We start from the raw sequence: 18,664 nt of genomic DNA on the forward strand, positions 1-18,664 counted from the left end.
TACACCAATGGACAGATCATCCAAAATGAAAATAAATAAGGAAACAGAAGCTTTAAATGACACAGTAGACCAGATAGATTTAATAGATATTTATAGAACATTCCAGCCAAAAACAGCAGATTACACTTTCTTCTCAAGTGCGCACGGAACATTCTCTAGGATAGATCACATCTTGGGTCACAAATCAAGCCTCAGTAAATTTAAGAAAATTGAAATCATATCAAGCACCTTTTCTGACCACAATACTATGAGATTAGAAATGAATTACAGGGGAAGAAACGTAAAAAACACAAACACACGGAGGCTAAACAATACGTTACTAAATAACCAAGAGATCACTGAAGAAATCAAAGAGGAAATCAAAAAACGCCTAGAGACAAAGGACAAAGAAAACACGATGATCCAAAACCTATGGGATACAACAAAAGCAGTTCTAAGAGGGAACTTTATAGCTACCTCAAGAACAAGAAAAATCTCAAATAAATAAGCTAACCTTACACCTAAAGGAACTAGAGAAAGAAGAACAATCAAAACCCAAAGTTAGCAGAAGGAAAGAAATCATAAAGATCAGAGCAGAAATAACTGAAACAGAAACAAAACAATAGCAAAGATCAATAAAACTAAAAGTTGGTTCTGTGAGAAGATAAACAAAATTGATAAACCATTAGCCAGACTCATCAAGAAAAAGAGGGAGAGGACTCAAATCAATAAAATTAGAAATGAAAAGGGAGAAGTTACAACAGACACTGCAGAAATACAAAGCATCCTAAGACACCACTACAAGCAACTCTATGCCAATAAAGTGGACAACCTGGAAGAAATGGACAAATTCTTAGAAAGGTATAACCTTCCAAGACTGAACCAGGAAGAAATGCACTTAGTTGCTAAGAAAAATTTCAGACAGCGAGGTTTATATGTCTAAATCCTGAAAGGTACAGCAAACATCTGCAGGCCTCAGAACACAATGAGATGCACACGATCTAAATTTATTCCTTCCAGGGTTATTAATTGTAAAGTTCAATAACTCCTTTAAAGACAGGAATTGTTTGTTCAACAAACATTCCAGCAGAGCCAAGCAGCAAAGCAAACTGTAAAACTGGGCATTTGGCCCCAAAAGAGAGAGATTCCTTCTCTCAAATTGCTAAACTGATGTTGCTAAACTTAGCAGTTCTTGCCTAAGAATTTTCACAGGTGTTCATTTGCATGTGTGCAGTTCCTCTTGTTACATCATTTTTTAAACAAATTGTTTGAGTCATGCTTCAGATCTAACTTGTGAACGTTGGTATCTGACTATGCAACCCCACAGCAGAGACAGCAATTTTTCAAATTTTCTGGCCATTCTTAGAAATCAAAGAGTTAGAAATTAGGCAAAATTTAAACTACAGTCTACTGGTCCAAGTCTATATCATCAAATGCCCAGGCTTTAAAAATGTCATCTTATTTAATATCCTTGCCTCTGCTGATGAAAAAAATTTGCCCGACGTATCATTATACAAAGGATGTTGTGGCCATCAAGCCAGTAGCCACTGCGGCTGCCCGCAGCTGTGCACCCTGAGGGATTCAGCTGGAGAAAAGCAGGCTACTGGTCCTAAGGTACATATCAAAGGAAGGATTTCAGTGAGCCCAGACTCCTGCATCTTCCTATAGAAAAGCACGTTTTCCTTAATTAAGAGTAATCTTTTGATGTTCTGAATACCTGGTCTTACTCGCAAAAACTCCTCTATATCCTGGCTCCTCCCTTACCTCTTGGGAGCCATCCCTTAGAGCGATCTGAGAGGCTGTCTTCCGGGCCGAAGTGCTCAGTTTTGTGCTCAATTTTGTGCTCGATGCCTCAGTTGTGCTCCCCCTGCAACTGATACAGCGAGCAGTGATGGAAAGCCTCACCTTCCAAACCTCACTTCATCATGTTTATCAAAACCTTCACATTCCTCTCTCCTGCCTGGACCACTAGAGGTGGTATCTTTGTTCTTGAGTCCCCTCCATCGCCACTGTCATTACCCCCTCATGGGGCCCCTCATGGCCCTGCCACAAAGCATAGCGGGTGAGGCTCTCCATCATCTGACCCTGCCTCCTTCTCCAGCCCACGGCTCCAGGAGCCCCTGCACCACTTGCCATCACCCCACCTGCCCCTCCCACACGCGTGCAAGGCTGATTCATGCCCGCGCCTTTGCTCACTCCGCCTCCTCTGCCTGCGCTCTACACCGTCCACACGCCTCCACCTCCTCTGCTGTGCAGACACTTCCTCAAGAATCACCTCTGCCATGAAGCCCTCGCTGAGCCCGCCTCCTTTCTGATGTAAAACTGATCCTTCCTCTTCTATACCCCACATTTTAAAGTCCTTATTTTTGTCACGTCACCCTCCCCCATGTAGACTGTAACTTCTCTTGAGGGCAAAAACGGGTTGCGTTTCTCTTTGTATTCCCCGTCCTAAAAGCCTTCCTGGTATATGTTATAATGTTCGTTACATGTTTGTTGAGTTAATGAAAGAACAAATAAATGAATGTGAAAACTTTAATTCAACCAGGAAAATCTAACAGTGGTTCCTTACACATAATTTATCTGCTTACATCTTAGTAGAATTTCTCCAAATTATAATCACCCATCTTTCTACAACTTCCTTCAATATTCATCAACCAAGGGCTCCATGATTTAATCCTTTTCCTCTGATCCTTCTTTTCTGCTATATTCTAGATCCCAAACTCTTTGGAAGGAGATTTAAGACATTATCTTTCTTTTCCTTTAAGCATTTACTTAGCTCCTTCTTGGTGCCAGGGGACTAGATGGGAAAGGTTTTTAAAAAATTTTTACCTCTGTCTCATTTAATTCTCACAACTTTGTGGGTGAATATTAATATCTCTGTTTTATAGATGAGAAAATTTAGTAACTTGCCCCATAATGAAGTCAGCATTTGAACATGGATATTCTGAAGACGTGCTCTTTTTCTCCATACCAGCACAGGGGGTGAGGAGCATACTCGAGGCCGGATACTGGTTTTAGGTTCTTTCTGTAATAAATCTGCTACAAATAAATCTGTAATAAATCTGTAATAGAGCTTCACAGACCTGAAATATTTTTAAAACAACATAGTAGTTCCTGGCTTTAAATTAAAATCATATATGTGCAAAAGTAATTTTATTATGCAAGTCCATTTTTCCGGTGTCTTGAAACAGCAAGACACCCAAGCACAGTGGGTGCAAAAGGGGGGTACTGGAGGGGCTGCCCCAAGGAAAGATGTACAGACTCATGGGCCTTATCACAATCTGCCAAATTCATTTCCAAAATGTATTCAGGTCTCAGCTCCTGTGACAAAAATAACTCTTATTTTTAAGAATAGGAAGAGTGAGGGGGTTTTGATATCTTCTTACAAGAAATTTCCATCCACTGGCTTTAAATTGTACTTTTTATTCAAAAGCACAGCATGTTTTTATATTTAAAGCTTCCTGGGAAGATGAGAGCCATTTTCTCACACTCTGAGTCATGGTTTTACTCTGACTAGGTGAACGGCATCCTCAAACTCTTACTAGACAGAACCACTGAAACCTTTTAGATCAAAAGGAAATGATCGGTAAATACCTCCTCCAATTTTCAGTTCTGCTGTAGGAAATGGAAAAGCAGAAGCTACAATGCTAAATATTAGTATCAGATTCAAGTAACAACTTTGCAGAAGAAGAAGGATTAATCTGAAACTTGGGCTCTTTTAAGCCACACCCAGGTATTGAGGGGCCTTCTGTCATTTTGGAGAAAAAGGATGCAAACTTACAAATACAAATTTTAAAATGAATACAAATATTTATATAGAGAAACAAATCACAAATTATAAATTTAATGTTCATATTAGATAAGTTATAAATTTAATGAAGCAGTGGTTTGGCAATAAAATCCCCCCTCAAAATTACATAATATTAATATTTTGATTAACAACCTCTAGACACATTTCTTTAATGCTTTTTCTGCATACTTTTAAATCACTTTTTTTAACATCTTTATTGAAGTATAATTGCTTTACAATGGTGTGTTAATTTCTGCTTTATAACAAAGTGAATCAGCTATACGTATACATATATCCCCATATCTCCTCCCTCTTGCGTCTCCCTCCCACCCTCCCTATCCCACCCCTCTAGGTGGTCACAAAGCACGGAGCTGATCTCCCTGTGTTATGCGGCTGCTTCCCACTAGCTACTATTTTACATTTGGTAGTGTATATATGTCCATGCCACTCTCTCAGTTCGTCCCAGCTTACCCTTCCCCCTCCTCATGTCAAGTTCATTCTCTACGTGTATGTCTTTATTCTTGTCCTGATCCTAGGTTCTTCAGAACCTTTTTTTTTTTTTAAGATTCCATATATATATGTTAGCATACGGTATTTGTTTTTCTCTTTCTGACTTACTTCACTCTGTATGAGAGACTCTCAGTCCATCCACCTCATTACAAGTAACTCAATTTCGTTTCTTTTTATGGCTGAGTAATAGTCCATTGTATACATGTGCCACATCTTCTTTATCCATTCATCTGCCGATGGACACTTAGGTTGCTTCCATGTCCTGGCTATTGTAAATAGTGCTGCAGTGAACAATTTATTATTTGTAGATTTTTTGATGATGGCCATTCTGACTGGTGTGAGGTGATACCTCATTGTAGTTTTTTAATCACTTTTTAATAAGATTTTTTCTGCATACCCTTTTAAATCACTTCTTCCTATAAATAAAGATTTTGTAACATTTTGTGTAGAAAGAATAAAACTTATATCTGATTTTTATTAGCTTACTTGATTAAAATGGTGTTCTCATCAACATTAATAGTTTAGAATAAGTTTTTCAGCTTCTCAACTCATTATTGGTAATGTCATTTAAATTTTTAAGACTGTTGTCAAACTTGGAGAAATTTCTATCAAGTTTCTTTCATACAGAAGCTGTAAAATCTGGAAATCTTTTCCACAGGCAACTTTCTGGCTCCATATATCTCAAACCTTTTTTCTCCTCCAGTACCCACATACTGCATCAGTGCTAGGCTCTGTAAAAAGTGTTCTTACGTGTGTTTTTTTAACATATTATACATATATTTTAAAATTTATTTATTTTATTTATTTTTGGCTGCATTGATTGGGTCTTCGTTGCAGTGTGCGGGCTTCTCATTGCGGTGGCGCAAGGGCTTAGTCGCTCCACGGCATATGGGATCTTCCTGAATCAGGGCTTGACCCCGTGTCCCCTGCGTTGGCAGGTGTATTCTTAGCCACTGCGCCACCAGGGAAGCCCCTTATATGTGTTCTTATTCATCTCAAAAGCTGGGTGAGTAGTCACAGAGGCCAGTGGGAATACCTCTGCAAGGCCCTTGTACCCGATTAGCTATTAACAGCTTACATATTCAAGGAGGTGACTGCAAACCACATAAATACATCTCACTGAACCCAAATTAAATGTATCCATAAGTCAGCTTTCCCTTAGCCCAGGCCCCAAATCCCCATGGCCACTCCAAGGCCATCCAAGTGGCTGGGGGTTGGGGCAGAGGGTCAGAATGGAAGGAGACCGCAGTCCTAACTGATTGCAGTTTAAATACCTTTTGCAGATTTTTTCAAAGCCACGTGACCACTTGATCCATTTTTGACCTTGACCCTTCCCAAAGCCTTAGGAGGGAGCTGGGTAGGTAGAGACTATTAGCTCAAGTGGCCTTTGCTTCACAGTAAAAGCCACCTCTAGGCTCCCTAGCTTTTCACGCCCTTAGTCTCCCACTAACCATCAGGGAAAATCATGCATGAGCTCTTAAATTACTTCAGTCTTCCACCACCCCCATAATCACAGTCATGGTGGTTGTCAGTTAAACTGTAGAGAGTGAAGGCGAAGCTTATGAGGCACCAGGTTAGGTGATTTCAGATGTGTTCGTTCATTGGCATCTCACAGCAACACTGAGAAATAGTCCTCCCAGGTTCAGATTAGGAAACAGCCTCAGAATTACTAAGTAGCAGAGCAGGACCCAGGGTCATCTCCCTGAAGCCCTTACTCTACTTTCAATGGCTGCTTCCTGCAGTCTCTTTTCCCTCCCATAATAAAATGACACACACTTATGATAGAAAACATTTTCAGTATAGAGAAGTAGAAGGAATTTTTTTTTAAATTACCTATAGTTGCATTACCCAGATACAACCAAAGTATATTTCCATGTTTTATGGAACCTAGAAATTGAAATTACATTAAATAAATCTATTTCCCTCACTTTTAAAGAAACATATGTTCCTTGTCAAAAATATGAAAAGTATAAAGAAACTAAAAACCATCTGTGTTAGTTTTCTAGGGCTGCTGTAACAAATCGATTGGCTTAAACACCAGGAATTTATTGTCTCATAGTTGTGGAGACTAGAAGTCTAAGATCATGGTGTTCATGGTGTTACTCAGGTTGGTTCCTTCTGAGGGCTGTGAAGGAGTCCTCTCCCCTAGCTTCTGGTAGCTCCCTGGAAGTCTTTGGCATCCCTTGGCTTGTAGCTGCACCACACCAATCTCTGTCTTTAGCTTCACAGGGTTTCTCCCTGTGTGTGTGTGGTGGGGGGGATTGTGTTCAAACTCCCCTTCTTAAAAGGACCCCAATCATGTTGAACTAGAAGCCCACCCCACTCCAGCATGACATCATTCTAAATAAACTAATTGTATCTGCAAAGACCCTATTTCCAAAGTACTGAAGGTTAGGACTTTAACAGATGAATTTGTGGGGAGACACAGTTCAACCCATAACACCATTCCAAAACCTGTGAGCCAAAGAAAACCAATGTTAGCAATTTATTATTAGGTAGTTTCTAAAATAGAGCCACAAATTTTTTGACACTCCTCCCACTGAAAGTGGGATCTACGTCCCCTGTCCTTGAGTCTGGGCAAGTTAGCAACTATTTCGCTCAGTGGTCCTAGTATTCAGGTCATCACAACCCAGGCACCAGACAGGAGAGTGGAAGAGCTTCCAGATGTTTCCAGCCCCTAGCTGTCAAGTCATCCCCAGTTTGAGTCTTACTAGCTGAGGTCCCAGGTCTCACGGAGTAAAGACAAACCATCCCCACTGCATCCTGTTCCAATTCCTGACCCACAAAATCTGGGAGCATGAGACAATGGTTATTATTGAAGCCACTCATTTCTGGGGGAACTAGTTACACAGCAATAGTAACTAGAAATGTTATGATTTTCAGGTTTTTTTCTGTGCCTTTAAGAATATCTCTCTTACTGAAATGAGTCACTAACTTCCTTGATCAAAAGGAAAGTTAAATTGTGTATCTGCTTCTGAGATTTTCTGTAAGAAATAGAAAAAGAGATAAGCTACATTTCTAAACGTCAGCATCATATGTATATAATGAACATGCTGGTTCCAACCATAGGTAACACAGGGACATTCACAAGCCCCAGATGAGATAAGGCGAAGATTCAGGACTCAACGGCTGCTAATACACAGTTTACTGGTCTTGCCCAATTAAAAGAACCGCAAGATCTTGGACATGAAAATGATCAATGAGCTACATGACTCTGTTCTGAGAAAAGGGGAGTGTTTAGTTCTTCTCGACATTGTATCTCAACCAGGTAAGTAGCTAAGCCAATATTAGCAGGCGTTGGAAACCAAATCAGTTTTAAGCGGTCATCAAACATGACATTCCTTCTGAAACAAGGGGTAAAGCATGTGAGGCAAGAAATACATTTTCTGGGACATGAGAGCTGCCTCAGGAGGAACAGCTCAGGGAAGTTCTGCAGGCCAAGCTCCACCCTCAGTCCCCAGAACCGACCGGACCACATGGAGGTCAACCAAGTAGCTGTATTTTGGTCCAAAGTGAGTAAGGTTGGTCTCATAAGTCCTTGTGAATCATAATTTCCTCATTACTGAGTTCTTCATTTTGACTGCTTAAATTGTCTTCTGATCTTATTGCAGAAAAGCCTAAGGTCAGTGGGATTTTCATTCTTGCAGGTAATTTGCTTCTTTTTGCCTGAATGCTCATAAGATCTGTTTTCTATATCCCTGTAGTATAAAAATGTTGCCATTAGTTTTTCTTGGATTGTGGAGAGCCATCTTGATCTGTGTATTCAAGTACTTTTTCAACTCAGGGAATACTTGTTATATTACATCTTTCGTTGTTACTTCTATGGTCCCATAGGAATATGAGTTTTAGGTTGAATTGTTATCTGCTCTCCTATATATCAATATCTATCGTCTCCCATGCTGGGTCAATATTTTAATCCTTTCCTCTAGTTCTGGGAACATTTCTCAGGATGGTTCTTTAAATCACTGATTTGACGTTCAACAACATTCTCCATAATGTGGATTTGAATTCTGTAACTGCAGGTTTAATCTCCTTTTAATCACATATTTTTAATACCCCCTGCCTCATATTCTGATTCAGACACGTTGAGCTCTCAGATCCTCAAAATTCTAGGCATTCTCTCACCTCTTGGGCTTCACACCTGGTATTCTTTCCCCCTCATTTCATCTGGCAAACTCCTACAATTTCATACGGCCTGATCTCCAGCATCATGTCACGCAGGAAGCCTGCCATGACCCCCAGCATGGGTTAGGGGTCCTCGTGCTTCTACTGCACCCTGTCCCACCCTGTTATCACTCATATCACACAGGATTGGAAGTTTCTGTTCCCCTGGTTACCCCACTAGAGTCGTGAGGGCAAGAACCATGGCAATTTTCTTCATCATCCTAATCTCAGCCCCCAGCACAATCCCTGGCATTCAGAAAGTATTTTTGCCTATAATATCACTCCCTTTCAATCGCATCTAATTGTCTTTCAAGTATTCTTTTTCTTGTGGCTTCCTGCTTCTATTCATGGGTGGTGCCAATGTCTTTAGGGATGCCACAGTCTCACTTCTAGAGATGCGTCTTCCTCTGACTGTCCAAATACGTATTTCCTTTCCCCTGTTTGACAGCACTTTTCCCAGAAGCCCCATGTTTCTCCTCTTCCCCCTCACTCTTACCTTCCAGCAAGGGAATAAATCCAGAGTTGGTACTTTGCCAACAAACAGCATCATAACTGCCCCCCGGCCTCACTCGTTGTCTACCTGGGTGCATTTTAAATCTCCTTCTCAAGCTGAAACAGACTGCTATGCACAACTTCTACCCCCTGCCCCTTGCTTACATCTACTGCGCTCTTCTAAACAGAAATGGACAAACCCTGTCACTGCTGCCATGGATATGTAGCTATAGTACTTGGAAGAAATTCCCACTTCAGTCAATGCCATTTTACAGCAAGAGTCCCCAACCCTGTCCTTTTAAAACAAATCTCAGGGACAAGGATGTTATAATTGGGGGAGATATCCTTGAACACAGTTTAGAAGACCTAGCTATGCCCTATGTTGTATTAGAGTTTCTTATAGAGATCTAAATATTTAACAATATTCATAAACAGCTGGGGCATATATACAATAAAGCACAATTCTACCAGTGTTGTCAATGTTGGGGTGAGCTGTATGGAGAGCAGGGAGACACCAGGCTCCCAGGAAAGGGAATGGTCTCTGCTTTTGAGATGTTTCCCTCGAAACAGGGGACTTAAGTGCTAGTGTCTGCATTTCCTGGATTTCAATATAATCTCAGGGCTGGGAAGAGAGATTCCATCCATTCAATATAAGAAAGTTTATAAAAGTTGCTTCTGCTTCTGCTAAGGGAATTCAGCTCAGGAGAATTTATTTTCAGATAAAATCTCATGGATAACTAAAGTGACTTTTGATTAATTAATGCATATGCAGGGGAAAAATTCAGTAATAGTTCTTTTTAAGTTTTTTTGGTTAAAAGGAATTGGCATACTTGCGGGGGGTTTAAAAGAAATGAAATAGATCATACATGACTAGCAAATACACCTCATAAAATTGTGATACATATGTTCCCGAAGAGTTATGTAAAAATAGGTTTTAATTAACATATATTCCAGATCAGAATGCCTTTTAAAAGAATACCATTCTGAAATGTTTAAAATGAAGATTTCTTTTTAAAAAATTATACCTCTTTTTTTGGTAATTAAAAAAAAAACTTTGATTTCTTTAAATTAGGTACATTGATCCCGTTATCTTAACTCTTTATAATACGAACTTATTGAAAATAATGACTGCCTAATTTTTTAAAATAAAGACATGCAGACCCAAAGATACTAGACTGTTTCCGAACATTTGGCTTTTATTTTTTTAAATTTGAAAGTCAGTATTGACAATGGCTTTCATAAATTTGAAATTCACGTTCTCTTCATCAAAATCAAGGTAATTTATAGCATCTACTTCTTCAGCTCTGTCTTCTCACCTCCTCAACCTACAGGATGTTGTCATGTGGATGTCCCACAACCTTCATAATATCAACACGTCCTCTATTAGGTGGAGGAAGCAAGCTGGAACCAAAGGGATAAAGACATCATACAGAAGGAAAGAGGAAAGTAGGGGTGGCCACGTTGCTGTCATTCAAATCGCTGATTCCAGTGACGCTCGAAGCCCTCCCATCCCCTCAGCGCTGCCATTCCAGAAGTCACATGAACTGCCCTTAGAAACATCAAAACATACCCTGCTTGCCAAGCAAGCAAACTGGGTTGCTACCATTTGCCATCAAGAGTCTTCACTAATATAACGGCCTAATGTTATACCTACATTGCTATAAAGTTGGGCATAAATGATTTTTATAAAAATCGCTTTAAATCTTGTATTTACAGTGCACTTCACCATTTTCTAAGCATCTCTGTTACACACATCTCTTCTGACGTGTAAAAATAACTGGATGACATGGGTAAAGTAGCCTCTACGCTGTTATTTTAAAATAATAATGAAAGATTAAAAAAATCAATAAGACAAAGAATCATTCAAATTTTGCCTGAGGTCACACAGCTAGTGAGCGCAAAACTGGAGCTGCACCCCAGTCTTCTGACTCTCAGTCCAGTGCGCCAAGTCCAGAATCCTGGCCCTCTGATTCCCAGCCTCGTGTTCAATGTTTCCCGTTAGGCCTGTGCACAGATGTTGCATATTCTAGAGAGACTGGCTCTTGAAAGGAAACCTTTCCCCAGTGTAAACAACTACCTTCTAATTGGCCTATTTTGTAAATGTGATTTAAAAAAAAAAAAAACAACAGTATTTCCTTAATACAAGGTATGCTTGTGCTGCAATAATTTTACTTACCAGAAGATAATAAAGAATTAGTGACACCTTGTGGCAAAAACATTAATTTGTGAGCTACTACCATCCATTTTCAGTTGAGAGACTTGTCCAAAGGCCTTATGCCCTTCACTAAGTAGTTAAGACAATAGCAAAACTTCTGGAAAGAGTAATCTATGGTTGTAGACTCTGCTTCTCACAACTAAAACTGTCCTCCCCTTGTTCCACTTGGGCTCAGTTCCCACCGCTTCACAGAAACTGCTATTTTTGTCAAGTTCACAGACAACTTCCATGCTGGCAAACCCAGTGGTTACTTCTCAGTTCTCATCTTACTTAACTTCTCATATTTGACCAGGCTGACCTCACTGGTCCTGAAACTTTTGGTTTCAGCAAGACCACACTGTTTCTTTTTAACTTCTAAAGTCTCTAAAGCCTCTAAATGGTCATGAGTACCAAATTCTTATCTCTAGCCCCAACCTTTCCACCAAACTCCAGGCTCACATCTCTAGCTTACTCCCATGACACATGCATTTGATGCCCAAAGCATTTCAGAATGAACACGCCCAAAAGAGAACTCCTGATTTCCTACTCCTTCCACCCAGTCGGCCGCGTCCCTGTAAATGACATGATTATCACGTCATTTTGCTCAAGCCAAAAACTTAGCAGCCACCCTTTGCTCCTTTATTCCTCCCCTCCATCTAATCCATCAGTAAGTTACCTAAATCCATTCTCCAAAGTATCCCAAATGCACCCCTTCTCTCCACCTTCCCTGCCATCACCCTGACTCAAGCCACACCCTCTCTCGAACCTGCAACGCCTTCCTGACTCATTTCGTACCCTTACCTCTCACAATCCTTTCTTCACAGAGCCATGGGCGACCTTTGTACCCGCTAACTCAGATCGGGTCACCCCCCCACCTTAAAACCTTTGAACAGCTCCCCATAATCCAAAGTCCTCCCCCATCCTACAAGGCCCTAACGTGCTTTGACTCCTCACTACCTCTCAGAATTCACTGCCAAGCTCTCTTCCACCTTCGGGATGGGACCGTGCACCAGCTCCTCCCTTCTGCCTGTGCTGCTGTCCCCCAAACTCCATGTGGGTGCTTCCTTCTTATGTCATACGGGTCTCAAGGTAAGTATTACCTCCTCAGGACTTGTCTTCGAGCTAATCTAAAGCAGCTGCTCAGGCACTCCTTATCGTAACACGCTGCTTTGTTTCCATCGCAGCTTTTATCATTCCCCCCAAATTTTCTTCTTTCTTTCCTTTTTGGTTTACTTGCCTGTCATCTGCCTCTACCTATCCCTAGCTCTAATTAAAGTGCCTGGTACAAGGAAGGTGCTTGATGTGTCTTGAATAATGAACTGTCATAAGTTCTCTCTTGCATTCTCTTACCTATGCTCAGAAAATTTCAGAAACCACAGCCATTCACTCATTTTTTAAAAACTCTAAAAGGATAAGATGCTTCCTTTTCTTTTCCTTGGAAAAATTATACAACTGTGCTATTCATTCATTCATTCAGGCATTCACTCAACAACTATTATAGACAAACATTACAAACACAAATAGGATACAATCCCTACCCTCAAGGAATTCATGGCCTAGTTGTGGAGGCAAACATGTCAACACATCACTATGAATATCACTTGATAAGTAAAAGATAGAAATTGGCTGAAGACTAGGGAGAGTCTAACAATATTTGAGACTGGAAAAACAGGCAGTAACCCGACAGTGAAGGCTCATAGCATGTTTAAGGAGTTTGAACTCATAGGGCAGAGTGGTGACAGAAGTATCTGAGGAGGGAACTAGCACGATCAGAGTTGCACTTCAGAGAGACCATATTCTCTGGTTGCACAGAAGATCCAACTTAGGCTGTATGAGTCTGGTCAAAGGCTGGTAAGAATAGTAACAATGGGGCTTCCCTGGTGGTGCAGTGGTTGAGAGTCCGCCTGCCGATGCAGGGGACGCGGGTTCGTGCCCCGGTCCGGGAGGATCCCACGTGCCGCGGAGCGGCTGGGCCCGTGAGCCACGGCCGCTGAGCCTGCGCGTCCGGAGCCTGTGCTCCGCAACGGGAGAGGCCACAGCAGTGAGAGGCCCGCGTACCGCAAAAAAAAAAAAAAAAAAAAATAGTAAGAATGGAAAGAACAGGACTCAGAATCAAGAAGCATTTAGGAGGTAAAATGGGTACGGCTTGGTGATTATTTGGGATATATATATATATAGAGAGAGAGAGAGAAAGAGAGAGAGAGAGAGAGAGAGAGAGAGAGATACACAGCAAAAGAGGTGGAGGGATGGGAAGAGAACAACCACCGTAAGCTGATATGTTAGTGCACAGGTTCTAGAGTCAGACAGATAAGGGTTTAAATCTTGGTTCGGTCACTTACTTGCTGTATGACTTCGGTTACATTAACATCCTTAAGCTTCAATTTCCTTGTAAGTTAAATAGAAACAATATGACAACTAACCTCAAAGGGTCGTTGTATGAAATCATGTATGCAAAGTGCTTTAGCATAGCGCCTGCTATATCAGAAACCTCCATGAATTGTTAAGGGGTTTTTAAATTACAGATCCTCCTCGACTTACAATGGGGTTGTGTCTCAAGAAACCCAGCGTCAGTTGAAAATATCTTAAGTCGAAAATGCATAACCTAACAATCATCACAGCTTATCCTAGCCTACCTTAAACGTGCTCAGAACATTTACATTAGCCTACAGTTGGGCAAAACCGTCTTAACACAAAGCCTATTTTACAATAAAGTATTGAATACTTCATGTAATTTGTGCAACACCTTACTGGAGGTAAAAAACAGAATGGTTGTAACTGTATCCGTTGTTGACTCTCCTATCATGGCTCACGGGGAGCTGTGGGTCACCGTCTCTGCCCAGCATCATGAGAGAGGATGGTCCCACATACTGCTAGCCTGGGAACAGATCTAAATTCAAAATTCAAAGTAAGGTTTCTCCTGGATGCTATTGCTTTCACAACATTGTAAAGTCAAAAAATCATAAGTCGAACCATTGTAGCTGGGGGCCACCTGTATTACCAAATCTACCTGAATCTGTGGTCATATACCTACCTTTCCTCCAATGCTATGCATGAACTGTCCATGCTTCTAGACAAGGCCAATCCCTCTTCTTGTGGGTAACAGCCCATCCCTTCTTGCCTACATCCTTACATCCATTTCCTCTCTCTCCTACATCATCCATTCTGCCCTCTCTACTGAATCACTCCTTTAAATAAACACATATACAGTTAATTCTCCCATTAAAAAATAGAAAACCTTCTCTTGACCCAACTTCCTTCTAGCTACCACCTTAGTTCCTTCTTTTCCTTTGTGGCAAACCTCCTTGAGTCACAGATTTCTCTCCTCCCATTCTCTTCTGAATCCATTATAAATGACCTTTCTTCTCCATAACTCTGCTGAAGGTGTGCTTTCCCAGATCACCTGTATGCTGCTAGAGCACATCTTGCTTAACTTCTGAATAGGATCAGACATCGCTGACTACTCCCTTCTCCTTGAAACACTTTCATCACTCGACTCCCAGGTGACCAAACTGCCTACAATTTCCTCCATCTCTCTGATTACCTTTTTCAGTCTCCTTTGCTTATTCCTTAACTTTCCAACCTCTAAATATGCTCAAGGCTCATCTCTCTAAACTCCCTTGATAATCTCATCAAGTCTCATGGCTTTAAATGCCATCTATATGCTATGGAGTCAAAAATCCACATCTCTACTCTGGACCAATCCCCTGAAACCCTAGACTCCCATATCCAACTCCTACTCAACATCTCTACATTCAGATGACTCACATGTCTCTCAAGCTTAATGTGCCCAAAACTGAGCTTCCAATGCTGCCCCCCAAATCTGCTCCTTCCCAGTGTTCCCTGTATCAGTAAACGGAAACTTCATTCTTGGCATAACTTCTAGCTATGATTTAGTAGCTTGAATCAAACCAACACTTCTATAGGAATTAGGAATATCTGTTGCTGAAAAGAAAAATAAAACCAAAGGATAAGAGTAAAACAAAAACCAAGAAAAGCTGAAAAAAACAAAACAAAAATCACACAGGCGATCTGAAGGCACTGGGGAGCAACCAAGCCAGTGAGGACATAAGGGATTGGGATCCCAGGGAGAAGAAAAATACATAGTGATAGAGGACTTCTCCATTGCTTTTTCTCCTGGGGCATTTACTGAGTTTCTGAGCACAGCGCTTAGTGCAAGCAGAAAGCAATGACCAGAAGTGTCAGGAGTCTTTCAGATCTGGGAAGATAAAAGTTAGAGTTGAGAACTTTAGACAGGTCTTGAAGGGACAAGACCCCAGAGACAGGGGGACCACAGAGAAGTAAATCGGACAATTTGCTTGACTATTATCCTTTTATCCTTGAGACATTTGGTTAATTCTAAGCTGCAAAGGCACTAGAAATCAAGATACCAAGCAGGTGCTAAGTGGTCAAAAAGCTAAGTAGACCTTTCCACAATCTCACAGAGCTGGGAATACAAACTTACAGAGTTCAAGGTCCCCCAAGATGGGGACCTGTTAAAATGCTAGGTTTTCTGTTGAGACTCTTAAAGGCCTTTGGTCTGGAATAAGGGCAAACCAGAAATCGATCAGTCCTCCCAAAGCCTGAATCCTTTAGTAAATGTCAACTCTGCCAGTTGAATAAAATTAAATCCTCTGAAGAAAAACAACATAAGCTACAGCATCTCTGCATTTTTTCTACACAATGTCCAACATTTAATCAAAACCCTTAGAGTGATCTTTAACTCGTTTCTTTCTCTAGCCCCCCACTTCTAGTCCATCTGTTGCTACGCACATCAAACACAATTTAAATGTCACTTTCTCCTTTGGCCCATTCAGAAACCACCTCAAAATTAAGAGATCAGACCTAAAATCTTCATCCAGTGTTTTTACCTCTAGCATTTACCATATATCTTTATGTTTAGTGTTTATACAATGCCTACATCTGCTTTAGACCATAAGCTTCAAAGCACAGGAGGGAAGGATCTCGATCTTAATAGAATGCCTTATCATTTACCAGATACAGTTCTACGTATTTTACACTTAACTCTTTTAATCCTCATGACAAACTCTTAAGAGATAAATTCTATTACCCCTATTTTGCAAATTAGCAAGATGAAGCACAAAAACATTACCTTGCCAGAGGTTACAGGGCTAGTACATTAATGGCAGAACCTGGATTTAAATCCACACAGCACTTAACTGAATTGAAGAACGCAAACGCAAATGCAAATAACGGATCACTCAGGGATGCCTAAACTTCACTTACACAAACCAATATTTTTACATTGCCAATACTAAAACCAATCCATTGCGTTTCTAAGGGCAGACTCACCCCATGATGCTTCATTCTTCAGGGCAAAGGGGGTCTAAAAGACTCAAGGAAGTGCCCACCCTTTCCCAAAATGAGACGTCGGTGGGGCAGACCTTCACGCTCCATGCGCCCGAGGGTCCCTTGAAGGACTAGCAACAGAGCGGTAAGCAGAAAAGGCGGAAAATGCAGACCAACTGCGGAGGACGGCGGCAGGCGGCCCCTGGGGAGGGAGAGGTGGCGGTGCTGGGAGGCACCAGGGAAGCCCTGGCCCGGCCCTGGCACGTAACAGAGCTAGGAGCCCGGGTGCCACGCGTGTGCGATCGTAGGTGGACAACCCGGAGTAGAGGCGCGCCGTCAGTGCCGGGAGAAGCAGCCGAGGGCGGCCCCCAAGGAACGAGGCCTGGGAGAACGGCGCCAACACAGGCCCCGCAAAGCCACACTCAAAAGTGGGGCCGGGGACCGCCGCCGTCCTCCTCAAGCCTCCGCAGGGGACCACCATGCCCGGCTCCTTCACGCGCAGGCGCAACGACAAGGTAGGCGTGGGTGGGCGGAGTCAAGAGCCGGAAGTGCCCCGGCGCACTGGTCTTCCCCCGAAACCAGCCAGCAGGAACTTCCCTGAGGTCCCGCTTCCAGCCGGAACGCTGGGTTGCTGGGCAACCGGTGCGGGTGGCGCCGGCGGGCTCAGTGCTGCACCGAGTAAGCCGAGTGTAGCTCCCACCTCCTACCCTGGCAACTTCCCGTCCAGTCCGCTTCCCTTCTTGACGCCTCTCCTTGCGTCGCGGAATCCCTGCCCTTGGCACTACGTGCACCTCTCCGGCTCCCACGACACTTTCGTGGCCACCTGCTTCGAAGCCAAGCTTCACCGAGAGCGAAGCGGTCTGACCCTGGGCGTGGCCTGCACGTTGACGGACAGCGCCTCTCGGGCCATGGCCACCTACACCTACACCTACACCAGCCGGCCCCGGGCCCTGCCTTGCCGGCGCCGCCGTTACCGGGACGACCAGATGCAGCCGTGAGTGAGCCAACCAACCCCTCTGTGGTCTCCACCCGCTCCCCTCCCCCCACCCCGTCCCGGGGCCGCAGGGTCCTGGCCCCTTCGCCCTGGCAAAACCTGCCTATGCTGCTTTCCCTTCTCTACACTCTGCTAAATATAAAATTTCTTCCCCTAAAGAACTCTCCCGTGGTGTGGGGAACTGAAGCAAGAAAGGGCATTAGTTAACTCTTACTGATGATGCTGCTGGCATGATTGGTAACATGTGGACGGAACCGACTTATTTCACTAAGTTTGGGTCAAGTGATGTTCATTGTTGGCCGACTCTGTGCCATGCAAGCACCTTCTAGGGGCATTTACATACCTTTTCTTACGTAGTCCCCAGTGCTGTGAATTTGGTTCTATAACTCCATTATGCAAATGAAGAAACTGAGGTAAAAAGGTGCAACTCACTATGGCGTGTCCAAAATGGGAGCCAACTAAAGCTGTTTCCACAGCAGTCTTTGGGCAGGAATCAGGTCATCCTAACATGCTGGACCCCAAATTGTACTTTAACATTCATCGTATTTGCAAATATTCAAATATCCATATTTGGAAAAGGCGTTAAATGTTATGGTTCTCTTAAAGTTCTTGCCGTAAGCCTCAAATTTTGGAATCAGCAGAGCTTTCCAAGAATGCAGGCTCCATGCAAACAGGAACCTTTTTGACTTTTGTTCACTTAAGACTGTGCCTGACACATAGCACTCAACACGAATGGTTGAATTAATGACTGAACAGGAGCAGTGTAGCTCTTGATGCTTATTTCAAACAGAGTCTAAATTCATAATTGTCTTATTCTGACAATAAAGACTTCTTTTATAAGAAATGTCTACCACTTTAAGAAAACCAAAACAAGAAAATTTAAATTTAAATTATTTATATTATAAAAGGATTCAATTTTAAAAGGGACTCCTTTGAGAAATACTTCCTGGTGCCTTTAAGTGGTTGCTTACAAATCCTTCCTATTAAATCACACCAACAGTTGAAATAAGCATCAATGGTGGTTCATTAGGAACCATTTCTTTTTTTATATAGAGTTAGTTGATTGGTATATTCAAGTAATCTGTTGATTCAAGCCTTTGGAAGGAGTTCTTTTTTTTTTTTTTTTTTTTTTTTGCGGTACGCGGGCCTCACACTGTTGTGGCCTCTCCCGTTGCGGAGCACAGGCTCCGGACGCGCAGGCTCAGCGGCCATGGCTCACGGGCCCAGCCGCTCC

At 42.3% G+C, this 18,664-nt stretch overlaps 1 protein-coding gene and 1 long non-coding RNA gene across 2 annotated transcripts in view; one reads left to right on the top strand and one right to left on the bottom strand.

Annotated features, from left to right (window-relative positions):
• The window catches only part of LOC129392453 (uncharacterized), a 43,929-nt gene extending 27,407 nt beyond the window's left edge, over positions 1–16,522 (bottom strand). The window contains exon 1 of the long non-coding RNA XR_008618322.1: positions 16,440–16,522. This is a non-coding gene — a long non-coding RNA (uncharacterized lncRNA). The remainder of the gene's footprint in view (positions 1–16,439) is intronic.
• Positions 16,523–16,582: 60 nt separating this feature from the next.
• Positions 16,583–18,664, top strand: part of RSPH3 (radial spoke head 3) — a 23,723-nt gene continuing 21,641 nt past the window's right edge. Inside the window, 3 exon segments of the mRNA XM_028494734.2 lie at positions 16,583–16,880; positions 16,882–16,977; positions 16,979–17,430. Of these exon segments, the coding sequence (XP_028350535.2) occupies positions 16,602–16,880; positions 16,882–16,977; positions 16,979–17,430 (827 nt within the window). The 5' untranslated portion in view covers positions 16,583–16,601.

The sequence above is a fragment of the Physeter macrocephalus genome, chromosome 10 (genome assembly GCF_002837175.3).
Source record: "Physeter macrocephalus isolate SW-GA chromosome 10, ASM283717v5, whole genome shotgun sequence".
In the NCBI taxonomy this organism is placed as follows: Eukaryota; Metazoa; Chordata; class Mammalia; order Artiodactyla; family Physeteridae; genus Physeter; species Physeter macrocephalus.